This window comes from Chelon labrosus (assembly GCF_963514085.1).
Source record: "Chelon labrosus genome assembly, chromosome: 10".
In the NCBI taxonomy this organism is placed as follows: domain Eukaryota; kingdom Metazoa; phylum Chordata; class Actinopteri; order Mugiliformes; family Mugilidae; genus Chelon; species Chelon labrosus.
The window spans coordinates 17,857,212-17,872,104 of record NC_140360.1 but is presented as its reverse complement, the minus strand read 5'-3'; the positions used below and the strand labels follow the sequence as shown (position 1 = coordinate 17,872,104).

General features: G+C 38.6%; 2 protein-coding genes across 2 annotated transcripts; one reads left to right on the top strand and one right to left on the bottom strand.

Moving 5' to 3' along the window:
• Positions 1–996: 996 nt before the first annotated feature.
• cdh26.2 (cadherin 26, tandem duplicate 2) lies at positions 997–9,161 on the top strand (the record flags this gene model as incomplete). The annotated part of the gene is made up of 17 exons (XM_084552590.1): positions 997–1,032; positions 1,351–1,470; positions 1,565–1,711; positions 1,823–2,016; positions 2,072–2,178; positions 2,226–2,482; positions 2,889–3,071; positions 3,451–3,773; positions 3,858–4,003; positions 4,099–4,323; positions 4,428–4,652; positions 4,783–4,973; positions 6,021–6,068; positions 6,226–6,315; positions 6,468–6,557; positions 6,708–6,755; positions 6,860–9,161. 17 exons carry the CDS (start codon positions 997–999, stop codon positions 7,112–7,114), a joined length of 2,685 nt encoding a protein of 894 aa, XP_084408716.1. The 3' UTR covers positions 7,115–9,161.
• Positions 9,162–11,456: 2,295 nt separating this feature from the next.
• mtg2 (mitochondrial ribosome-associated GTPase 2) lies at positions 11,457–14,584 on the bottom strand. The gene is made up of 6 exons (XM_084554269.1): positions 14,150–14,584; positions 13,503–13,650; positions 12,791–12,906; positions 12,473–12,691; positions 12,258–12,396; positions 11,457–12,099 (listed from the first exon to the last, which is right to left on the bottom strand). Exons 1-6 carry the CDS (start codon positions 14,366–14,368, stop codon positions 11,705–11,707), a joined length of 1,236 nt encoding a protein of 411 aa, XP_084410395.1. The 5' UTR covers positions 14,369–14,584; the 3' UTR covers positions 11,457–11,704.
• Positions 14,585–14,893: the final 309 nt, after the last annotated feature.

The following is a 14,893-nucleotide window of genomic DNA, read 5'->3' as shown; positions in this document are numbered from 1 at the left end:
AACAGACGTTCCCCTCAGCTGTTTCTAAAGAAGGACCACAGGAAGCCTCCTCTGTCACTGCACGTCACTCAATTTTACACCATGAGAAAGTTGAACACATTCATTTGGGACGGCAACTCACAAACAACTTGGAAAGAGCAAACAGTTTTCCAAGTACCACAACCTCAGAGGTTGGAGGTAATTTTAGACCTGGATGCAAAACGTTCCAGTGCATGCTGAAGGTCACAGTCTGATGAAACCAACAAAACATCTGCAACAAACGGAGATTCAGAGGTTCCCATACCCGACAACCCTCATCAGCCAGGCTACACGGTGATGTCACGCTCGTGAATGTCATACACGGGCAGCAGCTTTGGAGAAATCCAACACTTGACACTTGAGTCCAACAGCAAAAGCGGAAATAGATTCCAGTTTTTTTTTTTTTTTTAATTTGAATGATCTTAAAAATATATATACATTTTATGGGGATTTGCTTTTTGTCCCCCAAATGGCACAATGTGACCATATGATATTTCCCCTAAAACACGAGTGTCTCCTTCGTATTCTATGTAATTACATAAATATATATTTTGTATTATTGTATTTAAATAATAAAAATGTTCTAATCTACTGTGACCAACAAGCTACATGCAACAGCTGTTTTTAAAGTACGTGCAACCTGAAATAAAAATATGTTCTCATGTGCATTTGTATGCTTTTAATATATGTTAACTGCGCACATTTGTTGTTTTACAGTCTTCCTTTGGCATGCATCTTGGCTTTAACCGTAATTTCTGTCTTTTCACCACAACTTTAGGTGAACAAGCAGTCACCCTATTCCTCGGAACACAACATTGCACATGCAATACCTCGTCCACACCCTTTCTGTGACATATATAACATCCTTGTGAGATCATTCAGTGTGATGCCCTCCCACTGTCTGGCATCCACAAGTGCACAGTGACTCCAGCATATCAGAGGAAGTCTTCCCTGCGAGACACATCACTGAGATAAAATATGGAGATTATCCACCTCAGCTTTCTCCTGATGCTGGTAAGATTTTATCTTAAATAGCAGTCTGTCTGTTCGATCGGGTATTTAAAACGCTTCTTACCTCTGCACTGGATTCCAACATGTTTGTTTTTAAAATCATCTTGAATGAGAATATGATTGACTGTTTTACCCTACAATTAAGAACTTTCACCACTGAATGATTAAAAGAAAATTTAGGGCAACTGACAGACAGCAAATGAAATATTAATCAGCCATGGAAAATTAGTTCATTCCATTATTTTCTTTCTTTCTTTTTTAATTTAACTACCTGCCACATTTCATTATCTAAAGGAAGCAGTGTGATGTATTGTTTTGCAGTGTTTTGGAGTCCACAGGTCGACTTCTGAAGTTTTGCTGAGACAAAAAAGAAATTGGATCATAGAGTCCTTTGATATTGATGAAGCTTATCAAGGACCATTTCCATATTCGCTGGGCACAGTGAGTATGAGAGTCTGAAGTAATTGACATGACTATATAGACGCAAAAAGATGATTACAAAATGGGTTGATGTTGTGTATTGTACTGGATACAGATTCAACTTGAGAACAACGTCAGACTTTTCAAGTTGCATGGTCAAGGTGTAGATGAGGAACCTAAGGGTGTATTAGAAATCGACCAAAACACAGGAGAGATAACTGTCCACCGCGCTGTCAACTATGAAGAATTTCAGAAATTTACAGTAAGAAAGAAATCTAAAAATTAAAAATTAAAAAAAAATAAATCATTGTCACAACAATTTCCTGTTAAGTATAAAGAGCGTGTGTGTGTTTTTGTTACCTTTGCACGTTAGGTGACATTTCAGGCGTATAAACAGGATCATGAAGTGGACACACGGCTGGGCATTGAGATAAAAATTCTGGACGCGAATGACAACGCTCCACAGTTTGACCAACAAATCTATCGCGCCAGCATACAAGAGTCAACAGTACAAGGTAAGTTTCTCATCATCACTGACACTTTTTTAAAACGGAATTCATCACACGGGCCAAACTTAAAATAAAAATCTTGTTCTGACAGGCACTATACTGATTACCATCAGTGCAACAGACAAGGACGCTCAAGAAGAAAATAAATATTTTGACTTCAGGATCGTCTCAGTCACTCCTAAACCAACTGATCTGGAGTTCTACTTAATGCAGAAAGCTGGCAAATATACTGGAAACCTTTCATTTAAAGGATGTCTGGACCATGAGGTGAGATTACTCACAAGCTTAATGAAATAATACAAATATATATTTTTTTAACCTTTCCAATCTCATTCCCTCAAATGTGGATATTGTGGCCAAATCTAATCTTAACAGTCTTTTTAACCCACCAGAAAGCATCGAAATACACCATTATAGTGGAGGCCAAAGACCAAGGAAAGAAAGTACAACTTTCCAGCTCGTGCACTGTCATAATTGACATAGACGATGGAAATAACCACCTTCCTGAGATCATACAAGATACTGTGAGCAATTATTGATTTCTATCACCTACTGTAAAGCAAGGGTGTCAAACTAATTTTAGTTCAGGGGCCACATACAGCCCAATTTGAGACCCAAGCGGGTCAGACCAGTAACACAATAACCTATAAAAACTTATAAAAAATGTTTCCTTTGTTTTATTGCAAAGAAGTACATTATTAAAATGTTCACGTTTAATGAACTATCCTTTTACAAAACATTTTATGAACAACCTGGAATTTCTTAACATGTTTAGTTCTGGGTCTCAGTGTTGTGTTATGTCCGCAACTCTTACTAAAAAAGCAAGACCCTTACTGGACAACTTAGGACTAGGTGCCAGTTTGGTTGAAAAATTGCAGTTATTGTCTTCTGTGTTATTTTCACACTTTAACTATAACTTTTTTACTACAGGGCCCAAGGAGAGTCAGCGAAAGACAGGTGAATGTTCTTGTTTCACAACTACAAGTTAAAGATGAAGACACCAAAGGTACAGCAGCTTGGAGAGCGAAATATGAAATCCATGGAGACGAAAAAGGTATCTTCCGAATCACTACTGATCCTCAGACGAACGATGGGCTACTCTACGTGGAAAAGGTATTTTTTTTGTTGTTGTTGTTTTTATCATATACAGTATCTATCATTGAAAGAATCAGAGCCACATTCCTTTACAGTCATCTTGAATTCTTTAGCTGACTATTGTGCTTGCAAGGAGCCCTTAGATGACTTTGGTCATTTAACTGTTAGCATTGAAGAGAAATGTAAATGCTTGATCCAACAGTTATTGAACAGTGTGTTGTACAGCGCCTTTCTTCAAACTGTTTAGGTAATCATGACAACCTCTGTATCCTTCAGACATTATTCTCATAAAATTAAAGACAGCTGCAGTATATTGCAGAAATGACGTTGTAATATTAATTTCACCATTGGTCATTAAATAAATTTTAATTTTTTTTAATCTTTTTTCCTTTCACAGCCTCTGGACTACGAAGAAGAATCAATAAAAAACGTGACTATCACTGTTGAGAACGAGATCCCCTATTATTCGTGCAGAGTGGAGCAACGCAGAACCACTGGTCTTTGGAAAGTAGTCACTGTTAGTGGTGCTACTATGACTGGGACAGAACGGTTCAAATTTGCATCCATGTTCGTGATCGTGACTGTGGAGGATGTCAACGAGGCTCCAGTCTTCGCTGAATCTAACATGAATGTCAAATTATCCGAGAACGTTAAGGTGGGAGAGTATCTGGTCACGGTGACAGCGAAAGACCCCGATGTCACCGGTGGAAACACATTTGTGTAGGTCCTCAAGGTGGTACGGCACGTCGGTTTAATTAGACAATGACATTCTACGTATTTGACAATGTCTGACATGTATTCCAGATACACTAAAGGACATGATCCAGCTGGTTGGGTTTCAGTGGACTCCAATACTGGAATTGTGACCACATTAGGTAACATCGACCGAGAGGAAGGAGCATATGTGAAAGACAATTTCTACGTTGTCACAATATATGCTGTCGACGATGGTATGACCCAGAGGAATATTTACAGAATGTATACATTACTAATTGCAATTACTTCATTACTAAAAGTGTACGTCCAACTTTTGTTTTTTTACCAGGTAAACCCCCAGAGACAGGCACTGCAACTCTCAGCATCCACGTTGACGATGAAAATGACAACACCCCAACCCTGGTAGAAAGCACATTCGACATGTGCCAATCGGACAGACCCTCTCTGGCAAAAATCACAGCTTCTGACCTTGATGACGATCCCTACAGTGGGCCTTTCAACTTCAAGCTCCACGGAGATGTGGAGGGAAAGTGGGCCGTCAACCCTCAGCAAGGTGAGCTCAAGTTCTGCCACTGAAATCAAATGAAGTGTAACAGTGTTTTTTTTTTGGTTTTTTTTAACTACCCTATGACTGAACATGCATATTGGGGTGTCCAGGGCATTCAGTGAACCTGGTGAAAGAGCAAAAAGTTGTTTCTGGACACTTCGAGTTGATGCTAGAAGTGTCTGACCTTCAGGGGAATAGAGCTTTCCACAACATCTCCGTTACTGTCTGCACCTGCTTTGACCCAACAACGCCAAACTGTCGCTTGAGAAAACTTCCTACGATCACTTTAGGAGCAGGAGGGGTGTTGGCTGCTTTATTTTGCTGTGCATTTGCAGGTAGGACACGTGCTGGAAACACTTTTTATGCCAAATTTTATATTTTGGTCATAAGGTAAAAAATGAATCACCACAGTAAAGACATAAAATAACATATCTTACATTTGTGTGTACGGTCTTTATATTTCAGGTGTGCTTCTTATGGGCATTTGTCATAGAGAGAAAACTGTTTTGCCAGAGATACCAGATACTTGTGAACAATCTCTGAACAAAACAAACACCGAAACCCCAGGCACTGACTGCGACGTGAGTACCTTTATATCAGCGCTGCCGGTATTTGCTTATCATTGTAGGCTAGTACGAACACATCAGGGTTTCCATTAGGATTTTTTTCCTTGCTGATTCCATGGATGCATGCACGTCCAGAAAAAAAACGTCTTTTATGTAACGAATCCGAAACTTCAGTGATCAGTGATGTTTCTACAACACTACAAACATGAATATAATGTATACGTAGACACGAAACAATAAACGGCCAGTAAAAGGTAAATAGATATATATATTTTTTCCTCCATTAAAACGATGTGAATATAGAAATGACAGTTATTGAAAGGCTATAAACTGTAAAATTGTATTCACAGGTGGAGAGCCACTGGAACAAAATTCAGAAACCAATACAATATCAGATTCAATGTGGGACGATAAAACCAGTAAGTGTTGTGAAAAATATATTGATGTTTATATATATATATATATATATATATATATATATATATATATATATGTATGTATGTATGGAGAGAGAGAGAACATTTTGTTGATCCCTTGTGAACTGTTTTTCAGGGGGTTTTAAATAGTTTGGTATCAACAGATGGCCATCAAGATGCGAATGACACACACGCAACTAAACAAAGCTGGGTAAATTACTATCATTATTATTGTACCATACTCTAGATTATAGAACCACTTTTGATTTTGAGTTTTGCATGATGTTAAACAGGCTTACTTTTTAAATAAAGTTGCAAATGGACACGTATTTCAGTCCTGATGTGTTGTCATTGTTTTCCATTCTTTCTTTCCCTCCAGTTGATATGTAACTCAGCAAGAGAAGGATCCCAAGTCCATGGAGAATACCAAAACTCAGCAGTCAGTTCTTTTTACAGGAACAGCATCCACAGGGTACTGAAAATATTGTTCTTGAAATTATTAGTATTACTATTAAATACCTAACAGAGTTAAACAGGCAGGTGTGGATAATTTAATTGAGAAACTGATGGCATTTTGTTGTTCATGTCAAAAATATTAAACTATTCCAGTCAGTTTTATCAGATGTATTTTTTATATCCATAGGATTATACATGTGCTTCTGCAAAGGCCCTACCCTCTTACCTGTATTTTATTGTTTTCTTCTGATTCTGCTTTGTTCAGGGTACTGTTGAGCAGCGAAATTTCAGCAGTGGATACAACCAACAGCAGGTAAAGGAGTCACTTTTTATTTTTTTATTTTTATATAAATATATGTACGTTGGCAACAAATACGGCATAAGTTCAAAAATGTGTAATAGCCACGCTCTTTAATATTTTAGTATATTGTACTGATGGTGATGGTTGAATATGCATTTTTACCCCCAAGATGTTGGTTGACTCAAACATTAGAGGATCACAGCGCAGTGCCCAGTACTCAAATGGAAGTGGCTTTTTTCACAAGAGCAGTATGGACAAGGTACTGAAATTATTATTTTTATTTTTTATATAAATATATATACGCTGGCAACAAAAACGGCATAAATTCAAAAATGTGTAATAGCCTCGCTCTTTAATATTTTTAGTATATTGTAGTGATGGTGATGGTTGAATATGCATTTTTACCCCAAGATGTTGGCTGACTCAAAAATTAGAGGATCACAGTGCAGTGCCCAATACTCAAATGGAAGTGCCTTTTTTCACAAGAGCAGTATGGACAAGGTACTGAAATTATTATTTTTATTTTTATTATTATTAATACTGAGTTGTAAAATGAATTTTAAAAAAAATAAATTAACAGTGATTGATTTTTATATGTGCAGAGTTCAACAATTACATGTCTGACATTTATTGTCGTATGTAATTTTTCAGGCTATGGTAGGATACAACATAGATTTACTGGCAGTCCATCTAAACAAGGTAATGACAATAATGCATTAAATGCTACAAAGATGGGGTAATTTCTTTTTTATAAATATTTTCTTTGCTTTCTTTTTCCCCACTTCTTCCTTATAATGTTGTAGATGGTGTGCTCTCTCCAGGCACAAGACCAAGAGCTGGGTGACTATGAACCTCATGTGTATGCTGAGGAGGGGGAGTCAGGGGAAAGCATTGAGCTTGATGCAATCTCCATCACTGATGTTCCCTTTGACCTAGACCAGGACCTGGATTTGAAGTTCAGCGATCTGGCTGCAATCTGTATGTCAAGTGGCAGCGCTGCCATACAACTAAATGAACAATCCTTCACTTATACCACAGAAATTTGGACTGAAAATTGATTAGGATTAGTCAGCGTACATCCTACCAGGTAGGATTGCTGTTTAAAACATACAAATGTAGTTTTGCAGCATTTTTACTTATTTTAACCTTATTATTTTATACTGAAGTGATATAAAAGACTCTGAGGCAATCATAACTTAAAACAAGCAGGTCTACTTCACTTCATTTTTGGTTTATCTGTGTTAACAAGAAAAAAAACCATGAAGCTCATTAGGTTGCGCAAGTTCCAAGGGGAAAAACTGATTGAGCCTGGAAGGCTGTTGACGAAGCTCTTGCTATCTTACCGATTGTTTGACTAATACCGGTCGGACGAGAGCCTATCAACCAGGTAACATGGGGGCTCAACAGCCCTACATTCTGATGACTCACAGCATTTTGTGGTACCATAAGAAACACATCAGGAATTCATTTATAATCTGTAGTTTCTGTATCTCTCAATGACGTTGGGACAAATGGCCCTGTCTGAGGAAAAACAATCTAAATTAGAGCACCAAGTTAACGCCACATGTAAGCACAATTCAAAGCTATTTACAATTCCACAACTCATGGTACACACACTTTGTGGTGTCTAATTTGAGGTAAATGTAAATCTAATAAAGGCTGCATTTATTATAGTAAGCATGTAGGTAATTAAGAGAGGGACGGCGATGATGTGTCGCAGTTCTGTGGTACTCACCTTAACCATATCACGATACTCCAGTTTTGTAGCCAGTGTTACCTTTGCTAAGATTGGGTCTTAGAGTTGTAAGAACAGGGCTTACCTGTGCTTACAACTCTAAGACACCATTTTACAAAAAGCAAGATTGCTTCACTTGAATTAATTTGTGTTCAGAGGACATGTTTACGCTTTCGTCTCTCACACAAGACATACTGGTGATGTACAGCCAAAAATAATACACACCAAAAGCACGGAGCAGTTGTATATTCCATGAATTAATACAGAAGTCTTGTGTATTCATCCTTTCACAATCATGACTAATTCACTTATTCAGTACAATCCTTACAGCCGGAAGGCAATGCCAAGACAGCGTTGCACTGTCATTATACAAGCCACGCTGAGCTGAAGTTGTGTAGCTGGTTGTGTGGGAACATGTCTTAAGATGAGATCTTATCAGTGTTTACAATGAAAGCAGCGGTGTATGTTTCTTTTACTTATTCACTATGACAGCAGGGGAATGCTATTCATTTTTTTTCTTTGAGATAACCTAGGACATTATAGGACATGTTTGTTTCATCACTGTTTCGTATATAAAAATGTTTATCTCATACTTGCACTATACTTTCACTATAACAACAGTGAAATGGTTTCTATTTTCCCTTTAGGGCCGGTTTTGTTCATGCTCTACTTAGTATTTAATATGTTTCTTTTATCATTGCACCACACTTTCACTACGACAAGAAGGAAATGCTTTTCATTTTTCTTTGAGATACGGGTACCTTATGGTTCATGTAAGGACTGCTTTTGTTCATGCACTGCTTCCCTTTGTACCATAGTAGAGAAAAATAAAGGAAAAAAAGTGTTGATTAGAAACTCTGAAGCTTTCAAGTATTTTTCTTTGTGGACATTAAGAATGCGTGTGCTAAATAAAATGCCCTCAAAAGTGGTGACAGACGCATTCTACTAACATGTCATTCTCATGTCACTCACACATTCAGTGTTTTCATATCCATCCTTCAGTTTTGGCAGAAGAGGGGGAAGAGTGGTTTAGCTCCTGGGAAATGGCCGTGAGTTAATCTGTATTTGTTAGGAGGTTGGCTCATTTTGTGACAAATAAGGTGAGACTGGTGTATGTGTCCAGTAATGAAAAAGTGCGCATGCCTCAATACACAAGTATGATGGAAAATTAAATTAGATTAAATGTAACTGCAAAATCAGTGACAGTAGATTTTGCTTTGAATTATTATTGAGTGGGGTCTCTGTTTAAATCAGCATGTGGTGATTACTTGGGTTTGTACACAACCTGAGGGAACCAGTGGATCCGAGCAGGACGCTGGGAGGGAGCTGCCGTTCCATCTGAAAGTCTTTTTGGAGATCGTCCTAAACTATCTGCCTGAAAACAAGAAAAAAAAAAAGAGCAAATGCGTAAAATGGCACAGAAAGTTGCTTTTCATCTTAATCAAAGACAATGAACAAGTTAAAGGGTGAGAGATTGACGTACCAGGGATGCAACGGAAGGCTGTGCTGACAGGCGGGTGAATGATGGGGGTAGAGTCTGGGATGAAGTCACGACAGCACTTGAAGTCTAGTCGGGCTGCAGAAATCTCACTGCACTGGGATCACCCAGAAGTCTGTGGTGGAAGTGGAAGAGAACCCAACATGTATTGACTCCGCGAATGAAACTGTCTGCATTAAGTGGGAAAATGATAATAACCAGTCATATTCTGGTGCTCCCTTTCTAAATTATATAGCAGTAAATTAGCAACACAAGTAAGGCGTTTGAGAGGAGAGTCCCACCTGGAAAGCTCCCTCTCCTTGAGGTGAGAAAAACAAAAAACAAAAAAACTCTCCGGTGTTTGTAGCTTGTTTTCAGCTTAATGTTTCTCCCCTCCCCTCAGACACCTTTCCTATAGTACAGCTACAGTATATGGTATAGACACGTATCACTAGATATAACTGTGTTTGTTTTTCTGTCTGTGTTTGGGCTACATAAAACATAGCCTTGTAAATGTCGGGCTTATCAAAGAAAGATATCAGTCTGGGCAGAGTTTAATGATCATGTAGTCATGATAAAGTAATTTATTTTTATAGTTGGCTGTATTTGTTCAGCCATTGCAACAAGTCTAGACTACAAATGTCTAACCTTGACACTTACAAGAAAGGGGAAACCACAGCGAACAAGATAGAAGAGATAATTATGCTCTCACGGACCTGTAGTCCGTTTGTACAGGTAGCCGAGCCATCTTTCCAAACAGAAAGCAGAAACACCAGAATATTCCCTTGTAGTATCTACTGTGCGTCTTTAACGTAGTTATTTTCAGCACTTTTCATAATGTATACCCAAATTTGCAGCGTGATCAGTTAACTCCTACAACTGTTTTCAACGAACAAGTTACCAGGTCACAAAAAAAAAAAAAAAAAAAAAAGGTAAATGTAAAATTGATTATTCGACCAGCTTAGGTTGGTTGAATAATTAATTAAAAAATGTCCATGTCTGCTACAAATAAACAGCTTGTTTGTCAGAAGCAACATGTCGGTAGCTTCTTTTGGCGTTTTTCCAACCCCTAGAAGCATACTGCGGTTATGCAGCTCTAAATACTTGTGGAAAAGCTTGTGTATATACCACAGTATTTATATATATATTAATTGAAATTATCATATTATTGATCTATAATGTATTTTACAAATGAGTACACAAATATTTATGCCTCCAGGAGAGGTTAAGGGATCACAGGATCAGACCTCTAGGGGCCGCAAGTACTCTCCTATACGAGCTAGAATTTGTGCCATTTCTCGAAGCCGTCTACGTGTAAATAAGGATTTGTTATAACATCAGTGTGGCAACTTGATACAGCCACCTCAATAATCAACCACAGGGGAGGGCGCTAATGTAGGCCAAGCTTTAATTTACAATAGCAAAATAGCAACAGTGGCCACAGAAGCTTTTACCTCCGTGGCGTAACGTCCTGGAGTTCAGGACATTTATTTCCCCAGAGTTCCTTTACAATTGACTAAACAGCAGCTGCCTCTCTTAGCCTGCCTCAGCTCCTCTACGCCTCTTGTTCATTGCTTTTAACCAGAACATATTCCATAGATCTTTTTATTCCTTTTTTTTTTTTAAATCCCCTAGCTGAGGCAGACATTTGTTTCATTCCTCTTGTTACTCAGTCATTTGTCTGAATGCAATCACTGAAAACTGGTGAATGCAATCACCTCCGTAGTACACCATTAGTGTCCTTGTGTGTCTTGAAAGGCGCTTATAAATTAAATGTATTATTAAAATGAAAGAGTATTTTAGAAAGAAGTGGTCTTTTGACAAAGGAACACAAGCACGATTTTCACCGGCGAGAACATCAGTCACGGGCTGCTTGATTTTGATTTGCTTACCTACCAGCTTGTTTTATATAATACGTTGTACTTACCACAAAATTTGCACAACTTGTTGAATAAGCGATATGACACCAATTTTATTATCTGGACTCTATGGAGTTTTGTAATAGGCATGCGCCCTCTGCTGGTTCATTTGGGTTTCCTCTTCATTCCCAACAAATCATTATCAAAAGTGTGCTGTCTCATTTAATGTGGAGTATATATTTTTTCTGCTTTTTCAAGATTCTATGGCAGCGTTTTTTGATCAGCCATTTACAAAAAAAATCATCTTTACGCGTCCAAATACACTGTATACTCTGAGTATCTATGGTTTATTTGCTAAAACTTTGACAAGCCCAACATTTACAAGACTATGTTTTATGTAGTCCATAAAACATAGTCATCCATGCATGTATTCTGTATGTATTGAGCAGTACGTCATTAATAAGAGGCAAATATGTTGGTTTGTTTTGTGTACGTGTTTATTGAGCAATTTAAATAGTTCTCATCCAGTATAAATATATGTCATAGAGATCTGTTCAGAAAGAGGACATCATTTCCCCTACCACCTAGAGGGGTTGGTTTGCCTATTACCTTCTCCTTGGAGGTAGCCATCGTACAGCTCTCTCAGGTGGAGGATGAGCTCCTCTGTGTTTTGTCCAGTGAGAGCTGACACAGGTATGACCCTCTGGGTGACTTGGCTCCTTAGAGTTTGTAGCTTCTCTCGGGCTTCAGGGAGGTCTATTTTGTTGGCCACGATAACCTGAGGCCGTTCAGACAGGCCAGGCTCGTACTGGTCCAGTTCATAACGCAAGTGTTGGAACTGTGTCCAGGGCTCCGGAGCTGACAGGTCCACAACAAAGAGGAGGAACCGGCAGCGCTCTATGTGACGCAAGAAGGAGATGCCCAAGCCTCGATTCAGATGGGCTCCTCGAATGATGCCGGGAATATCAGCAACTGCATAGAACAAAGGAAAGAATACAGCTTCTAAATGAAATATCAAAATAGCTGAAAATGATGTAGAATGAGGTCCTATACAACTTTAGTATAATGTTGGAAAATAATAAAAAAATATATTTCTATAACACATTAACAGTTTGCTTAAGTCCAGCTACCTGCAATTTGCTCGTGATCCCTGTACATCACAATTCCTACATGTGGATTGAGTGTTGTGAAAGGGTAAGCAGCCACAGCAGGCTTGGCATTGGAAATGGCTCTCAACAGTGAGGATTTCCCAGCATTTGGAAAGCCAACCTGGTGGGATAAAGACAGTTAAAAACACTGTAATGCATCTGGAGGGCATACGCCAATTTTCCCTTTCTCTTCTCACCAGTCCAGCATGGGCCATGGTGCGTAGCTCCAGGTGAAGAACCCGCTCCTGACCCATCGTTCCTGGGGTTGCTGTCATCGGGGCGCGGTTCTCATTTGACAGAAAGAACCGATTCCCCTTTCCTCCGGCCCCTCCAAATACAGCCACATATTCCTGGCCATGCTCCGCGAGGTCCACTATGGTTTTACCCTGCTCCTTTACCAATGTTCCTAATGGCACCTTTATAAATTAAAAGATTTCACAGAAAAGGTCAAGTCAGAAACACCGTAAAAGTGTCTAAAGATCACACGATGATTATGTTCAAAAGCAAGGACTCACACAAATGTAGGTCGGACTGCCGTTCCGACCATAACAGTTCTTGCTGCTCCCTGATTGCCCGTCCTCTCCTTTGTAGACGGGAACTAGTTGCGCCAATGATTTGACAAACTTGTCAGCTGAAAGCACACAGATAAAGCATAGAGATATAAGAATATTCTGGTGTGATGGTAAATAGAGCACATTCTGCCTTAATGAATGTGGAGATGTCCTGATCATATTGGAAGAATGGTGCTGGGGCAGATCAAGGCAATTCAAATTTTTACTTGAGAAGTGAGAAGAGATTTCTGTTGTACAGTTTTACAATGCTGGCCAAAGCAGAGTTGTGGTTTAGTATTCAAATCAGCCCAGCTGAGAAAGATAGGAAGCTGTTTTTTATGCATTGCAGACATATTTGATTGTCAAGCATAGAGGCCTGATTTCGAAGAACGTGATACCGGTGCACTGTGCACACGTGATCTAAAAGAATATTTGCAAGATAAGAAAAATATATATGAATCATGTGGGGAGGAAGTTTTGCTTATTTGCAAAATATGCAAATAAATAAAAATATTAAGATCAGGTCAGGATGAGCCGATATTCAACATTAAATGATCAGGACTGCATTGGGGGCAAATAAAAACTTGATCAGGACACATTACTAATGAATGTCAAAGTCTCACAGAATTCTGCCAAACACTGGAAAACATCACAGGACCAATACTTGTAAGCTTACCCTTGAAAATGATGTTTCCTCCATCGCCTCCATTCCCTCCATCCGGGCCGCCCCACTCTTTACGGGGCTCGCTGTGAAAGCTGCATGTCCCATTACCGCCCGAACCAGCCACCAGCTTCACACGCCGGTGGTCTACGAAGTGACGTGTCTGTGGGGTCATATCATATGAAATAATCAGAGAGCTGATTAACCCATGCTTCAACCAGCTTTGACAGTGTGCAAGTGATAAACAGCATTATGGTGGATTACATAAAAAAATGTTTATTAATGTTAACCAACAGGTGTACTATTAAACCTCTACCACACACTGCCATTGTAATTGGCAATATATAGAAGAAATTATTAGGAAACACTGAATATACTTTAGAAATATAACATAAGAAGTTCTCTCTTAATTAAAATGACTTTGTTTGTTTGATTTTGTTGCTGTAGTAGTAAAAAGACGGTTTATGCACAAAAAATTAAACAGTAAAGCTACAAGAAGGAAACTTTGAGGTGGATATCAAAATGTCAAAATTAATAAAATATTTGTTTCTGTTGTTTTAAATTAACTTTTTTATTTCTATAAAAAAAAAAAATAATAATAATTGTTCCTGTCGAAAATAAATGACCGGTTGGGAAAACTGATAATAAACAAAGGTACATACCAGCTTCTTTTCAGACATCTCTTTCTTCTTCGCGTCTCCTCGGGCTTTGGCGGACAGGGCGCTGGAGGTGCTGACATCTCTGACACCGGGGGCTTTCCGTCTCCACAGCCAAAGACAATTCAAGTCCTCCCTTGCAACCTCTTGTCTTAAAATACATCTTATAAGTATGTCCGAGGAGGGCCAGCGAATAGGTTTAACTCTCGTCAGGGCAGCTAACATTGCGCCGCTCAGCAGATAAACATTAGTAGCACTAACGATACGGAACTAACGATGTTTTGTCAGCCGTTTGCCTCAATATACATATAAAAACCAGAAGCGCAGTGCTGTCAGGACCATTACTGCAATACAGTGCTAAGATTAGAACAACATTTGTATTTCGTATAAATGTTCTGGCAGTTCAATAACACAGGAACTGCCCACCGCATGTTAGCAACAGAACTACGGAACCCGTGAAGAGACAAAAACCTTTTTTTGGTTCTCTACCGCCACCTAGTGTACCGGAATATATGTTACAAGAAGAAATGAGGTGCAAAGGTGTAATATCATCTCAAATAAATAAATACACATATACATAATTAATACCAACAATACTTATTCAGTTTGATGACCTAATAAAAGTTTTCATTTGTGGTTTACTTTGTCTGGCAGAAATTCCACATCCACACTGACTAAATCATGTTAACTGCAATGTATGTATGAACAGGAATTCAAATTTAAAAAATCCCTTAAAAATACCCTAAAAAT

Excerpts from the sequence above, each read along its gene's own strand:
- mtg2 (XM_084554269.1), bottom strand. The coding sequence starts at position 14,368 with ATGTTAGCTGCCCTGACGAGAGTTAAACCTATTCGCTGGCCCTCCTCG. Across the intron at positions 12,907-13,502 it reads AGGAAACATCATTTTCAAGG|CTGACAAGTTTGTCAAATCA; the intron begins GTAAGCTTACAA and ends GTGTGCTTTCAG. Across the intron at positions 12,100-12,257 it reads GGATCACGAGCAAATTGCAG|TTGCTGATATTCCCGGCATC; the intron begins GTAGCTGGACTT and ends TGTTCTATGCAG.